Below are 18,144 nucleotides of genomic sequence, written 5' to 3'. Positions count from 1 at the left end.
CCTGGTGAAAGAAATAGACTTACAAGTCCAGGAAGCAAAACGAGAGTCCTGAACAAGAGGAATCCAAAGAGGTCCACACCATGTCATAATTAAAATGCCAAGGGTTACAAAGAGAGAATCTTAAAATCAGCAAGAGAAAAGGAGTTAGTTACCTTCAAGGGAGCACCCATATGACTGTCAGCTGATTACTCAACAGGAACTTTGCAGGCCAGAAAGGAGTGGCAAGGAATATTCAAAGTAATTAAAAGCAAGGACCTATAACCAAGATTACTCTACCCAGCAAACCTATCATTTAGAATTGAAGGTCAGATAAAGAGCTTCATAGACAAGAAAATGTTAAAGGAGTTTATCACCTCCAAACCAGTATTACATGAAATGTTGAAGGATGTTCTTTAAGAAGAGGAAGAAGGAGAAGGAGAAGGAGGAGGAGGAGAAATCAATAAGAAATCGGAGGCATGGAGACTTGGAACAGACTGATGAATCTCAGAGGGAAAGGGCAGGGAGAGAGGTTAACAAAAGATCTTATATGCATACTAGAGGCCCAGTGCATGAAATTCTTGCACAGGTAGGGTCCCTAGTGACTGCAGGATGGGGCCTCCCTTCGTTCCGCACTGCCTCCTGGTGGTCAGCGCACATTATAGCAAGTGATTGAACTCCTGGTCAGTCAAACTCCCAAGGGGACACTTTGCATATTAGGCTTTTATGTATATGGATATGCATTAATTATGGACACAAACAATACGGTGGTGAAGGCCTGGGATGGGACATGAACCAGGTGGAGGGGGCAATGGGGGGAAAATGGGAACCTCTGTAATACTCTCAAAAATAAATATTTTTTAAATAAATAAATCAAATATAAAAAATAAAATAAATAAATAAACGCCTTGTGCCAGAATTCCTGGCTCTGAATTACTTCTTAGCTGTATGCAAAGGGGATAAGTATGAGATGCAGGCAGGGTTCAGACAGTGGAGGACACTGTCCGTTAGCTGGCAGGCAACCTCGCCCCACAGAAGGAGCTGCTGGAGGGACGCAAAGAGAGAAGTGAATTTGCTTCAAGTGGTCACCAGCTGCACAGTAGGGGACTGATGGGGAGGGGAGCCTGGAGAAAGGCCAGTTGGAAAGCTGTTGTGGGTCCAGGTAAGAGACGACAGCTTGCCAATGGGGCTGAATGGAGTGGAAGCATTTGCTGGAGTTTTTACAGGAGAGTGTATGGTGATGAGGAGGGTATAGCAGGGTTTCTAGCCCTTCCTGTGAGAAAGAGGTTAGAACAGTGGTCCTCAACCTTCTGGCCCTTTAAATACAGTTCCTTATGTTGTGACCCAACCATAAAATTATTTTCGTTGCTACTTAATAACTGTAGTGTTGCTACTGTTAAGAATCATAATGTAAATATCTGATCTGCAGGATGGTCTTAGGCGGCCCCTGTGAAAGGGTCGTTCGACCGCCAAAGGGGTCGCGACCCACAGGTTGAGAACCGCTGGGTTAGAAGGAGCAGATGAGGCGAGATTATGAAATGAGTTAGATTGGCTGGCATTTATTTTGGGGTTCTCATTCCACATTTCCTTCAGGTGACCAGCTTTCAGGGGATCGCCTCTCTCCCCGCCTCCTCATGCCAGCTGGTACAACACATCTTACAGCTTCCCTTAGAGGACTATGAACGGCCATGACACTTCGCTTTTTAGAGTCTCAGTTTCCAGCTGGAAAAGGAAGGGATGAAACTCCTGGGACGGAACCCTTCCCTCTTTTCCAGCTGGGCTGAGTTCTTTCCTTTGCTCCTGCCTCAGCGTCTGTCTCAGCCTTACCCGCTTCACTTTCGTGCCCGCTTTCCCAGCAGCTGCTAAGCAGGCTGCCTACCCTCTCTGAAACCCCACAGGCTCATTCTAGATGGTCCCTCAGCACAGACGCTAGTTTTCCTGAATGGCGGTCAGGTTGTTTCTCATGTCTCCATCACTCTTCTACTCCAGAACTTCCAGAGTCTGGGTCCAGGCCCGTTTCCACTGTGTCCCCTGGTTTGTACTTCTTGTCCCAGTGCCCAGCTGGGAGGAATGGGAGATGGAGAGGAGGGCAGCTAATGGGGGAGGAGGCATGGCTGGAGGCCTGGCCTGGGGAAATGGAATCCAGGTCCTGTGTCTTGCAGGCATGCATGCATATGGCTATGTATCCGTGCGTGTGTGTGTGTGTGTGTGTGTGTGTGTGTGTGTGTGTGTGTGTGGCATAGGCTATAAGTGTCTCTATGGGTTTTTTTTCTGTACTAAGGTGTATACTAGTATGCATAAGTGGGCATGTATATGTTATCATCTGTGTTATCCATGAATGTCAATGCCTGTGTATGTGTGAGGGCCTCTGTGTTGCAAATATGTTGGCTGTCCACATGTGTCAGTGCATATGTGTATGTTCCCATGTACCTGCATGCTCCTGGGTGTGTGTATGTATGGTGGTATATGTGTGAATATGAGTGTCTGAGTGTGTGTGTGTGTGTGTGTGTGTGTGTGTGTGTGTGTGTGTGTTGTGTATAGACAGGCAGAATACTGCATCTAGTTAAAAGCATATGCTCCAAATTCAGGCTACCTGGGTTCAAGCCCTGAATCCAGCATTTAACAGTGACAGGCCTGGGTGAGTAATTAACTTCTTTACACCTTAGTTTTACTCACTTCTAAACCAGGAATAATGATAGTACCTGCCTTAAATAGCTAATGTGAGTTGGATGCTATAATGCCCATAATACACTTTGAATAATGCCTGGTGCACAGGACATGCTTAAAAATATGTTTGCTGTTACTAAATTGTTCATGGCCTTGGCAATGCATATGAAAGTGACTGGGCTAGCGGGCCCAGGTGAGACGCTGTGTAGAGATGGGTCTCTGGGGCCACGAGGTGGATGTGCACAGCCATTAGAGCCTGTGTCTCCGTCAGGTGTGAGCCCTGCGTCTGAGTGTCAGTGAGCATGTGTGCCTGACTGTGCTGTACCTGGGAGTCTCTCTGTGTGTTCATGTCCCACCAGATTCGAACCTCTCAGCACAGGGACTGTGTTTCATCATGTACCCCGGCCTGGGGCCTGGGACATGGCAAGTTTCCCAGCAGGTTAGTGTTGATCAAAAGAATAAAGTAGACTGGATATTCTGAGATTGGCAGTCATGGAGCACACCTATCAGCAAAAAACAAAAAGCTGAAACTAGCCAGCTAGATGATAGGTAGATGGAGAAAGAGAAAGACAAGATAGGAGGTAGATGATAGAGAGATCAATGATAGATATATAGATTATAGATAAGTAGATATAGTTAGATGATGATAGATAGATGATAGCTAGATGAGAGAGAGATAGATGATAGATGATAGATAGATGATAGACGATAGGCTCTATTTAGGTAGAATCCCAAGTACGTTGTGCTGGAAGAGACCTTGAGGCCATATGTCTCAGGGAGTCCCACCCTCCAAATTGTGTTATCATGGAGCTCCTCTGAGGACTAGGGAGGAGGGGACCACAGACATCAGCAAGATTCTATTTGCTTTTAATCTCAACCTAATGGATATTTAGGTAGAACTGCATTTAAAGAACGAGTTCCACCATGTGTGTTTGAGGACCATGGTCTAGCCCCGCCCAAGCCTGGAGAAGGGACATGTGAGGACTCCTGGTCTCTCCCTCCCTCAGCCCCTCCTTGTGCGTGGCCCCTGGGACGCAGCAGGTCCGAATCCTGAAGCAGGGGAACTGGGAGGCACCTCCTCCTTGAACGTCTCCGTCTGAAGGAAGCCACCATCCTAGTGGCCTTGGGGCCTGCCCTCAGGCCCACCCGGCTGTGCTGAGGGAGATGAGCCCACGCACACGTGCCTCGGGCGATGGGACCAGGGAAACCTGGGCTCAGGCAGGAGTCCGACCACCCAGTGCCATTGGAGGTGGAATAGCACAACGCGATCCGTCCCGTGGCCCCTGAGTGAGGGAGCAGTGTGAACCTCAAAGCTGTGCTTATCACGTGATGACAAATAAACAGGAAATGCTCCTCTCAGAGAGGGCAGGACAGGGGACACAGATAAGCAGATGTGAAGGTCTGTGGTTTCAGGACTTGGCAGATGAAGAGACACACCAATGGGCTTTTGGGGGGAGCCTGGGTGCCAGTGGGCCTTCTGTCCCAGGGGTGTCTGTCCCAGGGGTCGTCTGTCCCGGGGACTGTGTGTCCCAGGGGCCGTCTGTCTGTCCAAGCCTGGAGCTCCTGCATCCTTGTCTTACCCAGGGGCCACCAGTCTCAGGAGCTGTCCGTAGCGGGGACCATCTGTCCTGGAGGTGTCTGTCCCAGGGGCCATCTGTCCCGGGGCCGTCTATCCCAGGGACTGTCTGTCCCTGGGTCCATCTGTTCTGAGGGCGTCTGTCCCAGGGACTGTCTTGTCCAGGGGCCGTCTGTCTGTCCCAGCCCAGAGCTCCTCCATTCTTGTCTTATCTCAGGGGCCATCTGTCCTGGGGGCCATCTGTCCTGGGGGCTGTCTGTCCCAGGGGCTGTCTGTCCCAGGGGCTGTCTGTCCCAGGGACCTTCTGTTTGTCCTGCCCCAGAGCTCCTGCATCCTAATCTTTTCTCATCTCCGCCTGAGTTCATTGGGTGGGATCTCTTTCCTGAAACCCCCCGTTTCTGCACAGGTGCCTAGTGGACAGTCCCTGCCCTTACCCAGCCCCAGCCCTGGGCTGGCCCTGACCTGGTCATTTCCCTGAGGCCAATGTGGGCAAGGGGTGCACTGCCAGGGCTGTGAGGGCTCATGCAGAGGGCTCATCTGCCTGGTGGAATGATGCATCATCCTCTTCTGGAATTGGGGGCGTGGGGGGGCACCACTGCGTGCAGCTGGGCTGTGCTCTGGCCGACAGGTCTCTGCACCCCATCAAGCAGTCCCCCCAGCACCAGCCCAGGGCAGGAGTCTGTGCAGCTCCAGGCACATCCAAGCAGGTCAGCGGTGCCATGGGGACGGGGAGCAGTGGGACCATCTCTCCTGGGGCTGGGCCTCTGAGGGTGGCCCCTTTACGCATGTTCCCTTGTGACTGAGGGCCTGGGATAGAGATGCGCCGGAGGATGCGGTGAAAGCAAGGCCAGTTTGTTCAATCACTAGCACGGGAGGGGCCTCTGTTAGGAGCTCCCCCCGCCCCGCCCCTGTGCCACGGCCCCTCGTCCCTGGTCCCTGGATCACAAAGGCACGCTGCACTGCGGGAAAGGCTAGAGCCACAGAGGCCTAGCAGGTTTGTTTTCAAGAAACGATTACGGGTGAGAAAGCCAGCGCAGGCGGCTGACAGCCTGCACCCCGAGAAAGGGGTACAAGGGCCCGGGAGCCAGCCCAGGGGACGCCATCCTTGCCCCACCGGCCCAGCCTGCAGTCTGCTGACACTGGACATCTGAATCGGGAGGTCCGAGGAGCCGGAGGCTGACCGGAGGCGTCGCCAGAGGGCCCGGTGCCCGGAGCTCAGAAGAGCTGGGCCAGGAGGACGGGCAGGAGCAGCCCAGGACCGGCCCCCAGGAGCCCTGGAAGGAGGAGAAGGGTCAGGGGGGCTGCTGCCCTCTGCTGCCCAGGTCACAGGCAGAGCCCCTGAGGCGCGGCCTGGGCAAGCACTGGGAGGCAGCACAGGGCCTGCTTCGGGGCACAGCCATCGACCGCCAAACCCTTTCTCAGGCTCCTCCGGGCACACGGGCACTTTCCCAGCCTCCTTTGCAGGTAAAATGTAACGGTAGGATGTGGGTAGCCATCATCAGTGCCATGTGGAGGCCTGGCCCTCCCACCCCCCCGTGTGGCTCTCCTGCGCTCTCCCGCTGCCTGGGACACGAAGCTGGGCCGCACCTGTCACTCTCCTGTCGTCTGTTCCCACACTCAGGGCAGCCTGGGCCCTGTAGCTCATTCTGGCACCTTCAGTGCCTACAGCGATGCCTGCACATGACAGGCACTCAGAATAGATCTGTGTCTAAAGCAGTGGCTCCCCTGTGAGACGGTGGGCATTTCCAGTCCATCTGGGAGCTGACTGGCTTCAGTGTCCACAGTTCCAGCGCAGGGCCCGCCCACGGTGGGGCTGGGTGGTGCCCGCATTGAGAAGGGAGGAGAGGATGTGGGGAGGGAGGTGGGAAAGGCAAGAGAAACGAGGTACCTGCAGGGCCGGGGGTCCCGTTCATGACACCAAGAGAGGGGGCACCTGGTGACAAAAGCAGAAGTGAGGGCTCCGGAGTCTCGCTGCAGAGGCCGCACTGTGGCCGGGGTTGCGCCCGGTCCCCCTGGGCCTGGCCACCGTGGCGTAGAGGCGTCTGGTATTTGGCAGGGACCTTTCTAAGCACATTTCATGCACTGGGACCCTGACCTCCCTGCGCGTTCTCATCCCCATTTGACAGATGAGAAGACCAAGGCTCAGTGATGTTAACAGACATGCCGCGCTGTCCTTGCTGGGAAGCAGCAGAGCTGGGATTCTGACCCCAGTCTGTCTGTCTGAGTCCAAATGAGAGTCCCTAAAGCCACCGACTCCCAGCCCCCCCTCGCCCAGCCCCTGTGACACCACCGGGGGCTTCCAGTGCGGGGAGGGCTCGGTGAGTGGGGGACAACCCTGGGCATAGCCTCCCTGCAAGCCACCTCCGTGGCTGACCGTGGAGAAGGGGTAGCGATAACGCTCACTTCCTGTGCTGCTGTGAGCGCTCCGTGTGCTGTAAGTGTGTTCTGTCAGGGCCCACAGTACTGCTACTGTTGTTGTTGTTACTACGATAATGTCACTGTGTCCTCATTTCTTTAGGACAAAAAACAATGCACACGTCCAGGGTTTGACTCCCGGCCAGGACACATACCTAGGTTGTGGGGTTCAGTACCTGATTGGGGTGAGTTCGGGAGGCAACCGGCCAATGTTTTTCTTTCACATGGCTTGCTCTCTCTCGCTCTCCCTCTCTCTCTCTCATAAACATGTGAGGAGCCACAGAAAGCATCCCTGCATCACGCCCCAGTACAGTAACTGGATTGTGAGAAAGTCATTCACCAGCAAACAAAGCTGGGGTGGGGCTTAGCCTTCACCCCAGGGGACTGGGCTGTGGGCCTGGCAGGAGCGATAAGGAGGACACCCGCTCTGGAATCAACCCGGGGTCAAGTCTAGCTCCAGCCGCTCACGAGCTGGGAGTCTGGTGAGTCACTTAGTCTCTCTGAGCTCTGGTTTCTCACCTATAAAATGGACATGGCCAAGGTGAAGTGAGTCAGTGGACACGGCTTAGCCTGGCCTCCAGCGCACAGGGGCCCGCAGTGGCACCCGCTGTCAGTACCACCCAGAGCACCTCACAGAAGGCAGACGCCTGGGCGGGGCTCTGCCTCGTGAGGTGGGAGACTCCAGGTCCCTGAGGCTGCTGGTCAGCCCTGGGCCGCAGGTTTGTCACCAGGACGTGGCCACTTACCCTTCCGAGTGATGGGTCCCAAATCTAGCACCAGGGCCGGGTCGATGGCCACTGCTTCACTGCGGAGTTGGCTTCTTGAGCAAAACTGTGGGGATGGAGAGTTCTCATGTCATCAAAATGCGAAGGACGACCAGCAAGCCTGGGCTGGAACTGCCTCTCTGCCCTCTTAGCTGACCGACTGGGGACAGTGACTGCTCCTCTCTACCAGATTAAAGAGTGCCTTCCCGGCGCGACAGGCTAAAATGTGATGTGGCTACCACATGCAGGCACACAGTAAGCACTCGGCGAAGGCCAAATGTTAGCAGGCGGAGGCCACCATGGGGCCACACCTTAGCTCTGACGGGGTCCATAAGAAAATCTACTGACATGGTTGTTGTGAGGCTTACATTAGACAAGGCGCAGGAAGGTTTAGGCACAGAGTGGGCGCTGAAATGGCACCTGTCATTAGAATCACCTAAGCACGTCTCTCGCCAAGACCTGTGCACAGGGTCTTCCTCTGGGGACACGAGAATCGCTCATACCTGGTGCTTTGGAGGCTTAAAACCATCCGTTCATCCTTCTTCCTTTCCTCTTTTCCTCCCACCCTCCCATGCTCCACCCATCATCCATCTCTTCATCCTCCAGCTTTCTTCTCCCTTCTTCCTTCCCTCTCTCCCTCCCTCCCTCCTTCCCTTCCTCCTTCCCTCCCTCCCTCCCTCCTTCCCTCCTTCCTTCCCTCCCTTTTCTTCTTTCCGTCCATTTATAGTCCAATAAATGCACGTGGGGGCCCATGAGGCCCCAGGCCAGACTCCAATAGTCCACCCAGGAAGACGCTCACCGGCTGGCACTGCTCATGCAAGGAGTGGCACAGGTGCACCTCGCAGTGCAGGAAGACGAGGTCGTAGTTCCCCGCGAACATGAACATCTGGACCGAGAAGCGGCCTTGGGCGGACACCCCGTTCTCCTCCACGGAGATGGTGGAGTCCAGCTGATTCGGGCAGCTGCGGGTGACAGCGAGGGTCTCACTCGGAGCAGCTCAGCAGGCCTGAGGCGCTGGGCTGCGCCTCCCATCTGTGTCCAGCGTGCAAACAGCACCCGAGAGGGGCACAGCCCCGGCTCCCTCCACCAACCAGCAGCTCTGCTCCTCAGGTCCTGAGATGCTGTGCATGGCCCCGAACCCCATTTTCTGGGGGTGGGCCCTGAACAACAAATTCCAGCCTGACTGGCTTCCAGCTGCCTGATCACAAGCCCCAGGCCCGCCTGTCTGGTCTGGGGGACCTGATCTTGTCTGGCGTTCACCCGCCCCCCCTGACCCCCATGAAGTGAGCATCTGTGAGATGATGCAGCGCGGCTCTGCACAGCGGCACAAACACGCCCGGTGCCCAGCAGCTGGTATCATTGCCGTTTGAATCTTCCCTTTGTTCTTGCAGTCTGCAGTGGTCAGTAATGTTTTGTCCCCTCACATCGTACGCTGTTTTCATGTGTATTCGTCAGTGTTAACATCTGTGTGCCAGGCCGTAGTTACTAACGGAGCCCCCCCCCACCCCCCACCCCGTTTTGAGCAATGACCCTACGGCCAAAGTGACGGAAGAATACAGAAGTGAAAAACAATGGGCCTTTCTTGCCCTGCCACGTACTTTGCATTAACGCTTTAGGCTACCATTTCAGGAGGGTATTCCTGGGTCAAAGGGCATGGTCCTGAAATGTACCACCCAATTATTTTCCAGGAGAGATAAGCACATCACACAACTGCCCGGCAGGCCCGGGTGGTCATTTCCCCCAAAACTTCATTTAGGCCAAAAGCGAGCCCCAGAGGCGTCTGGTACCTGTTTCTGATGATGAAATACTTCACGGGGTCAGCCCTGTCCGCAGTGGGGGTGGCATAGCAGTGCCTCAGCAGCAGCTTGAACTGGGCGGTGTCCCCTCTCTCCAGGAGGGCGCCCACGTACAGCATGGACTCCACGGGCAGTGTGGCCGACGCCCCCTCATAAGGCAGCGTGTAGTTCGGGTCTTGGAAGAGGGCCATCGTGACGGTAAACTCTCCCTCGCCAGCCAGGCTGATGTTCACGGAGCTAGACCAGGGCCCACAGGGTGGAGGCGTTAGGTGTTGACCCATAAGAACAAAATAAATCCGGCCCCACTTTTGTCTGAGGTTACGGAGGCAAAAGCATATCGTCGGTCCCCGAAAACACTAGTCGATCGTTCCTTTAAACCAGCGTTTACTATCTTCTAGGCTCTGAACCTGACAGACAGATCGGCCTGTCTCAGCTTCCCCCAGCCTCCCTCCCTCACCCCTCACACCTCCGTCTGCCCCACTGCAGAGCAGGGCTTGGGACCAGGTCTGGGGGTCACCATGTTTAGCAGCAGATCTCTCCCACCCACCCCACAATCCTCGGTAATATGGCAATTTTAACAAGATGAATGGTTTTAATTTTTATGAACCTTGGGCCCCAACACAATACAGTCAAAGAACCATGAAACTGGAAAAGTGTGTAATCCTTTTAATCCTGCCCCTGTGAGCCAGGAGCCACTGAGGGATTGCTGACACCCCCAGGAAGCCCCCCGTGAGTCTGAGGTGCTGAGGAGCTCGCCCTGGGGCACAAACAGAGCCCTGCTGGGTGCAGTCCCTCCCAGATGACTATTGGGCCTGTTTCTGCTGAATGTTCATGGAATCAAAGCTGATCCACCGAAGGCGGGATGCCTGCCGCTCCCTCCATTGCCCCCACCATTAGGTCCTGGGCCCTTCCTTCCTGACCCACAGCCCGTGTCTTCCCTGCGCTGCACTCATCTCACTTGTAGTGTCTAATGCCTTCCTTCCTCAGGAGAAATAAAATTGCCACATGCTTTTATTCCTTAGCTATCTAATTAACACTGGGTCATGCTGCTACATTGTTTCATAATAATAATCTTTAATATCCACAAAGTATTCTGTGTCTGCCTGTGCATTGATCATTAATATATGCTCAACAAACTTTGTAGAATGAACAATGGGAAGAATGGGTGCTCCAGAAGGAGTGAGTGACCACCTCAGGGCCCTGGGGAGGGGAGGTCAGGGCCCCGGGCAGGGGAGGTCAGGGCCCCGGGGAGGGGAGGTCAGGGCCCCGGGGAGGGGAGGTCAGGGCCCCGGGGAAGGGAGGTCAGGGCCCCGGGGAGGGGAGGTCAGGGCCCCGGGCAGGGGAGGTCAGGGCCCCGGGGAGGGGAGGTCAGGGCCGCACCTTACGATGGGCTGCAGGGCCGTCTGCAGACTGACTCTCATGTCCAGCGGATAGGCGCACTGGAAGTTGATGTTGAGTTTGGTGTCTCTGATGATGAGCTCGTCGACCAAGGAGAGGGTGTTTTTGTAGATGGCGTGGGTTTCATTTCTCTTTGGCATAAGAACAACACATGCATGTGTATGGGCACATGTGGCAGGCCGACTCAGTCTGTCTGGCTCTGCAAGCAGGGCTTTCACTTGTTGCCCCCGCGCTCTGATCTCAAGGCAGCACGGGCCTCCTCCCCGGGCACCAACCCTGGGCAGGCAGGGTGTGAGGGCCCAGAGCAAATGTACTGGCTGGGAGTCAGGAGCCACGTCTTGGCTCCTCTCCCCTCCCAGGTCACCCCCCTTACAACAAGCACAGCCTTGTTTGCAGTTACAGAGCTCAAGCCTCAGGCCTGTTGCCGCTCTTTACCTGGACCAACATGTATGATCTCACACACCCTGAAACCCAGAGAGGCGACATAGCCTGCCCAGGTCTCACAGCTTCTCATGTGTCCCCAGCAGCCGGCAGCAGTGGTGCCAGCCGCCCCCAACAGGAGGTTCCCCACCCCCTCCAAGAGGTTCCCCAGGGAGCCGTCACCTCCAGGATGTTCCCGCAGGCATTGGCCTGGGCAGGGCTGACCACGGAGACCCAGTTCCCCTCTTCTCTGTGGGTGATGCTGCTGCAGTTGTGATCTCTCAGGTAGGCGGTGACCTCATCCCCAAAACCAAGGCCTTCCAGCTGACACCGGTCCAGCAACACCTTGATGTCCCTGGCCCCACAGTCCAGCTGAGGCTGCAAGCTGTGGATATCTGGGAAGTAGAGAGGGACATGTGGCGTGGACAGGGGTCTGGAAGCAGCGGGCACAGCCCGCATTCCCTGCCTGGAGAAAAGCCCTGTGCCCACCAGGAGGGTAGGTAGGCTAGAAGGGCCAGGCCAGCTGGGATTCGCCAGGCTCGGTAGGCAAGGCTGGGAAAGAAGCCCTGATGGGAGATGGCCCAGCATCCTACACGCAGGGGTGGCGAGGTGCCGTGTCCACGCACCGAGGGCATGAGGTGCTCCAGCGAAGCAGGGCTGTCCCGTCCCCCAGACTAGAGTCAAAGCCAGACACACGCCACGCCCATCCCCTGGCTTTGCGAGGCCACCTGACCTGGTCAGAGCCACTGCCTGCCTTCATTCATCCAACATATTCAGCAAATACTTCTCAAGACCCTGCTATCTGTCATGTGCTGCTCCAGGCACGGGATGCAATGCTTATCAAAACACAAAATTCAGAGCCTGAAAGGGCTAACATTCTGGTAGAGGAGAGAGAGTAAATTAAGAGAAATGCAATTTCTATGGTACTTATGCATGCACAGATTCACATACATGTACTAACCACCTTCCCCGTGTGCTGGGCACACTCAGTAAAAACGTAAAGAAAACATGGGCCCAGGCCATGAGGACTCATTGGTCTTCTGTGAAACCAACATGCCAGCTGCTTATCACGGAAGTGTTCGAAAGTGCAAACAGGTGTGTGTCAGGTGCAGCAGGCACACAGGCCTGTCTCTGAATTCAGGTCAGTCAGAGAAGGAGGCACTGAGGCTGGGTTTGCAAGTGAACAAAGCAGGTGAAGGCATTGCAGCTTAAAGGAACAGCAGAGTTAAGGTGTGGCCACAGGAGAGGGGATGGTGTCTTAGAGACACAGAGTTCAGAAATATGGGAACTTCGAATGGGGGTGAGCTGGGGGAGATGGGGAGGGGAGATGGGGGAGTAGGGGGAGATGGGGGAGGGGAGTGGGGGAGATGGGAAAGGGGAGCTGGGGAAGATGGGAGAAGGGAGTGGGGGAGATGGGGAGGGGAGCTGTGGGAGATGGGAGAGGGGAGTGGAGGAGATGGGGAGGGGAGCTGGGGAAATGGGGGAGGGGAGTGGGGGAGATGGGCGAAGAGAGTGGGGGAGATGGGGAGGGGAGCTGTGGGAGATGGGGGAGGGGAGCTGAGGGAGATGGGGAAAGGGGGTGGGGGAGATGGGGGAGGGGAGTTGGGGGAGATGAGCAAGAAGCAAAGTCAGATCATGAGGGACTGTGTGTGGAGGCGATGGAATCCCTCTGAGTAACCGCTGGTGAAGACCTGAAGGGCCCTCTGTTCACCACCAGGGAGCACACCATCCAGGCACAGGAGGGTGTCTGCAAGCCCTCATCAGATGCTGAGAGTCCAAACCCGGAAACCACTCGGACCATCTGGGGTCTCATCTGAGCAGAGAACATCGCCAAGGTGACCAAGGCTGTTCTCTCCTGTCCCTGCCCCCATCCCCACGCAGGTCTGCCAGGCACACCCTCCTCCCCCTCCTCCTCCTTTTCCTCCTCCTCCCTTCCCTCCTCCTCTCCCTCCTCCCCCTCCTCCCTTCCCTCCTCCTCCTCCTCTCCCTCCTCCCCCTCCTTCCTTCCCTCCTCCTCCTTCTCCTCCCCTCCTCCTCCCCCTCCTCCTCTCCCTCCTCCCCCTCCTCCTCCTTCTCCTCCTCCTCCCTTCCCTCCTCCTCCCCCTCCTCCCCCTCCTCCCTTCCCTCCTCCTCCTCCTCCTCTCCCTCCTCCTCCTCCTCCCTTCCCTCCTCCCCCTCCTCCCTTCCCTCCTCCTCCTTCTCCTCCCCTCCTCCTCCCCCTCCTCCCCCGCACTCAGTCAGCTTTCCCATGGGCTCTGCTCCCTCTGTCCTGCTGCTTAGAACACTCTTTTCCTAGGGACGGGCATGCTGTGTGGAGGGCAGGGCCAGAGGCCCTGGTTAAAGTCTTTCCGGAGATTAAGGCTTGTCTGTGGCATCCTTCCCCTGGGCCCTCTGCTTCTGCTGTGTCTGGAGTGTTTTACTCACAGCTGCCCGTCTTCACAGATGAGGCCTGAGGGCTCAGAGAGGGTAGGGGACTTGTCCCCGGCCCCAGAGCTACTCCGTGGGAAGCCCCAGCACAGGAGTCTACCCATGTCCCTGTGTGTGGACTCTAGAATTTCGGTGCAGCTCCCACACCCGTCGTCCTCAGCACCTTTGTCCCCGTGGGCCAAGCTCGCTCATGCAGGGCTGCTTCCCGAGGCCTGGAGGTATTGCAGCCCTGCCCGCCCACCCTGCCCCCCCCACCCCCCCACCCCCCCGCTCCGAGAACGCCCGCTCCCTGGCCGTGGCTTCATCCCCATGGATGGGTGCACCCCTGGTCCTCACCCTCCGAAGCCTCCCTGCCCTGGACCTGCTCAGGTGGGCTCTTCCCACCCCCTTGGCCTGGCCCCTGCGGCCCTGCCGCTGACCGCTCACCGGAGCTGTTGAGGTCCCGTCTGCAGGCACAGCCCCAGGTGCCGTTGAGGAAGGTGCACTCCTCCTCGGGGCGGCAGGCATTGTCGCACTTGGTCTCCGCAGTGGACGGGTCTGCACGGAGGCGGGGGGGGGGGGGGGGGGGTCAGGACGCGGAGCAGGGGGACCTCACCTCCACGCCAGCCTTGTCACTCCACCCGGGCACAGGGAACCTGCCCAGGACTGAAGCTCTTTGTGGAGGAGCCAGCCCCCAACCCTGAGCTTTCCTGACCCCCAGCCAGCAAGGCGAGAGCCCGAAGCTGCCGTCTTAATGCTGCCAATGGGCAGACACTTCGAGAGGTTTCCACGTGTCAGCACATGCGGGTCTCCGGGTGCCTGGGGACGGGGTGTGTGGTGGCAGACGCCGTGTTCGAGTCCCAGGTCTGTGGCCTGAGGAGCACTGCTTGACCTCTCTGTGCCCAGAGCATCATCACCTCATGAGGTGACGAGTGGGTCCATGAGTAACTCAAGGGCTTAGGATCGCGGCAAGGACATGGGAAGCCCTGTGCATGAGTTGTTATTTTTCTCATCATTCTTTTTCTTTCTTTTTTTTTTTAGATCAGAAAACTGAAGCTCAGAGAAGTCAATCAAACTGTCCACATGGAACCTGTGCCTGAGTGCTGAGCATTGAGCTGCACATGGGATGCACGTCATACCCATGTTCCCTTACAGAGAGTAATCTCGTTTCTTTTGCAAAATTAAAAAGAGTGGCCAGCGTGTGCTTTGCAGCAGCCACTGCAGAGCAGAGCACCCCGGGCGCCAGGGCGGCCCGCCAAGCTCCCCAGGACCCTTTCTCAGCCCTAGGCCTCCGGCCGCGGAGCCAGGCCAGTGTCTGTGAGCACTGGGCTCTCGCTCACTGATGGTGTGGGCCCGTGGCTGAGGCACCTGAGATGCTGCGTGAGCTGGGAGTGTGATGCCCAGCGGGCACTGGCCCAACCAGGCGTAGGGTGTGGTTTGGTGGTTATTGGGGCCTGGGAAGGTGCCAACTGTCCCCACCTACATTCACAGTCACTGCTCCTGTGCTTGACCTCGCTCGGCTCATGAAAGGGTTCATGAGAGCACCCTACTTTGAGGATCAGGAAAACTGATGCCAGCAACACCCCCTGGAGTCTGAAGGTCAGGTTTTATTGAGATGCCGGAGGAGTTGCTGACACCCTGGGTGACTCTCGGGCTGGGCGGAGACAGGCTGCTTTGCGGGGCCTCCTCCCACCAGCTCCACCAGCTCCCGACATCTCAAGGTAGCCCTGCCCCTGGCTGCCCCTGAGGTCATGGCCACTCACCTGTGCAGTATCTCAGGTTACACGAAGGGGTGCTCTCCAGCCGGTACACGTGGTACCCCCCCGGGCAGGCCGCCACCTGAACCTCAGCCTTCCAGGAGCAGCAGTTGTCGGACCAGTGGGCACAGGCAGTGCGGGTCACGACGCCCTGCCCCAGGGTTGGGTGGGCCCCCTGCAGCCACATGGGCGCGTCCGTCTGGCACCTGTACATGGGCACACAGGTCTCTGGCATCCTTGTGCCTCCTTCTCCCACAAAGCGAAACCAGCCACGCAGGTCCCGGTCACACTTCTGGGCTCTTTCCGTGACCTCTGAGCTTCGCGAGGGGTCGTCCAGGCGGGTGTAGTTCTGGCAGGGGTCAAAGCAGAGGGGGGGCTCCGGGGCGCCCGGAGCTCCGCACACCAGCTCCAGGCTGTAGGCACCGCCGCTGACAGGGGCTCTGTCACCTGGAGAGGACAGTGCGCTTGGCTCACCAAGCAACCCCACACTCTGCTGGGAACCCACTGAGGCCCATCTCCATCCACTACACATCGCCTTCCACACGGGGCCAGGCTAGTAATGAGGCCGTTTTCACAGTATTTTATAGACAAAGGAGGTGAAGGGATTCGCCCCGGGACATATGTGCATGCCCCATGGACACAGGCAATAGTGTGAGAAGGCCAAGGGAGGGGGAGGCAGGGAGGGGGGAGCTGGGCTAAGGGGGTGGAGGGGACCCTGCAATAATGTCAACATTACAATTTTTTAATTAAAAATAAGAAGCCAGCGTGGCTCAGTGGTTGAGCCTCGACCTATGAACCAGGAGGTCACGGTTCGATGCCGGGTCAGGGCACATGCCCAGGTTGCAGGCTCGGTCCCCAGTAGGGGACATGCAGAAGCAGCCGATCCATGATTCTCTCCCATCGTTGATGTTCCTGTCTCCCTCTGAAGTCAGTACAAGTAAATATATTTTTAAAAAGAGCATCGGCTCTCTGCCCGCACGTTGAGCTGGGTGGCCCGGCTTGGGTGGTGGTGCTCCGCGTTCGGCCCCACGCTGTGGTTCTGTCTGACCAGCTGTGGTTCTGTCTGGCCAGCATTGCCTTCCTCTGTGCAGACGTTGGAAACACTCGGTGCCGTTAAAGTGAGAAGCTCACCACCCTCAGAAGTAACCAGAGAAGCTCACCACCCTCAGAAGTAACCCGCCTGTAGCAGAGCCTTCCGGCGCGTTTCATGGGCTCAGTGCTGTGCACTTTCCTCCCTGACATATCACAGAGCTGGTCCCTCATCAGCAGACACAGGTCTGACACAAGGTGCCTCAACCTGACACTCGGGCGGTCCTGCACTTGGGGTGCTTAGCGCCTCCCTGCGCTCTTCCCCCAATGCCACGGCACCTCCTCCCCTCCCCAAGTTGTCTCCAGTCCTTGCCAATGTCCCTGAGGGCAAAGTTACACCCCCCCCACCCCCCCCTCCCCTCTGAACCACAGATGGAACAGAGCCTCCTGGGCAGTGAGTGTGAAGAGAGGGGGAGGGGAAGGGGGCCACAGCTGGTCAGTCTGGGGTTAAAGCCACTCCACACCTGTTGGCTGGATGGCTATGGCATTGGCCGGTGTCCCAATTCTGCTAAGACTCATTTGCCAAACAACACCTGTGGGCTAGTGGTTCCCAACCCCCCCACCCCGACCCCCAACACACACACATACACACCTGTGTCCCTCTGTCCTATTGTTTACTTCATATTCTTTTTCCAATGATTTTCTTATAAATTCATTTCATCCCAAGGAGTAATACCTATTATACCATGAGCATGATGTACTAGTTATATCTGTTTCATACATATGGAAACACAGAGCCACCAAAAACTCCGTAAGAGCTTGCCATGCACCCCCAGGACCTGCAGTCCCCTTGGGGTATGTGTGCCCAATGTGGGAGGTCAAGCCCTAAAGGGCTGTTAGAGGGTTGAGGTAGTGCCTGGCTGCGGACGGGATGCCAGCCCCTCCAGCTGTGATGGGGGAGAGTGCCAGCGGCCGAGGGATGAACTGAGTGCACATGGAGTTTGGGGGAATTTCAAGCCTGGGGTGCCTGTGCTTGTTTTAAGGGAAAGGCTCTGCACTTGTTCCTGGAGCAGTTCCTGTGCACACTGGGTTTTCCCAAGGGAGGCCTTGAACTGAGTCCCACCCCCCACCCCCCTGCCCCCACCCTGCACAGGTGACTCCTGCAGAAATTTTCACCGAGTGTGACCCTGGGACCCTTCCTGTGGCGTCTAAGTGCATAATCCGTGGGTTTCATGAACCACAGGGGTCACTAAACCCTCGATCCATAGGTGGGCACACGGGTCAGAGGCCAGCGAAGGCCACAGCCAGGCCCAGAGCGTTGGGGCTCCCGCCCTCACACACCCAGTCCCCATCTCCCCACACCTGACATGGGAGCTATGTTAACTGGCTCCCACTCTCCCACTCTATGTTAACTGGCAGGGGGACTTCTGATTTGGCTCTTTGAGGGACAGTTACTTGACCCTGCTCCTCTCATTGGGCCACAGCTGCCTTCGCTGCACAGCCCTGCTCACTCCCAGGTGTGTGTGTGTGTGGGGGGGGGGGTGGTGCAGTTGAGACGCAGGCGAACAGAGCACTCACCTGGCTGCTCTGTAGAGGCCAAGGCCAGAGCGCAGGCGGCTGAGACCAGCCACAGGACCGGGAAGCCCAGCATCCTCTCCACAAACCCAGGCTAAAGCTCACTCAGCGGCTCCGACTCTCCATGCAGCTGGGAGGGGAAGGCCAGTGCGGTCAAGGGTGCGAGGCTGGAGGGAGCTCACACAGTGCCACCCAGGACGCATCCTCATCCCTGGCACAGGGCTCATCTAAAGCTCCGAGCCACCCTCCAAGGAGGTGCCATCACTGCTGCCACTGCAGTATGAAGACACTGAGGCTCCAGAACACGGATCCTGGAACCACGCAGTGAACCTCCTGTAGGCGGCTCGCAGGAAGGTAAACAGTTT

At 56.9% G+C, this 18,144-nt stretch overlaps 1 protein-coding gene across 1 annotated transcript; it reads right to left on the bottom strand.

The window, feature by feature from the left end:
- Positions 1–5,434: 5,434 nt before the first annotated feature.
- Positions 5,435–17,855, bottom strand: LOC308518790 (pancreatic secretory granule membrane major glycoprotein GP2-like; the record flags this gene model as incomplete). Its single annotated transcript, XM_081090542.1, has 10 exons — positions 5,435–5,493; positions 6,108–6,152; positions 7,381–7,465; positions 8,198–8,360; positions 9,186–9,431; positions 10,575–10,723; positions 11,196–11,407; positions 13,866–13,976; positions 15,182–15,622; positions 17,783–17,855. The coding sequence occupies 10 exons, from the start codon at positions 17,853–17,855 to the stop codon at positions 5,435–5,437; spliced, it is 1,584 nt and encodes a 527-aa protein (XP_080946668.1).
- Between the last annotated feature and the right edge of the window lie 289 nt (positions 17,856–18,144).

Source organism: Myotis nattereri, assembly GCF_964212035.1.
Source record: "Myotis nattereri genome assembly, chromosome: 4".
Taxonomy (NCBI): domain Eukaryota; kingdom Metazoa; phylum Chordata; class Mammalia; order Chiroptera; family Vespertilionidae; genus Myotis; species Myotis nattereri.
The sequence above is the reverse complement of the archived record's forward strand: the minus strand, read 5'-3'. Positions and strand labels throughout refer to the sequence as shown.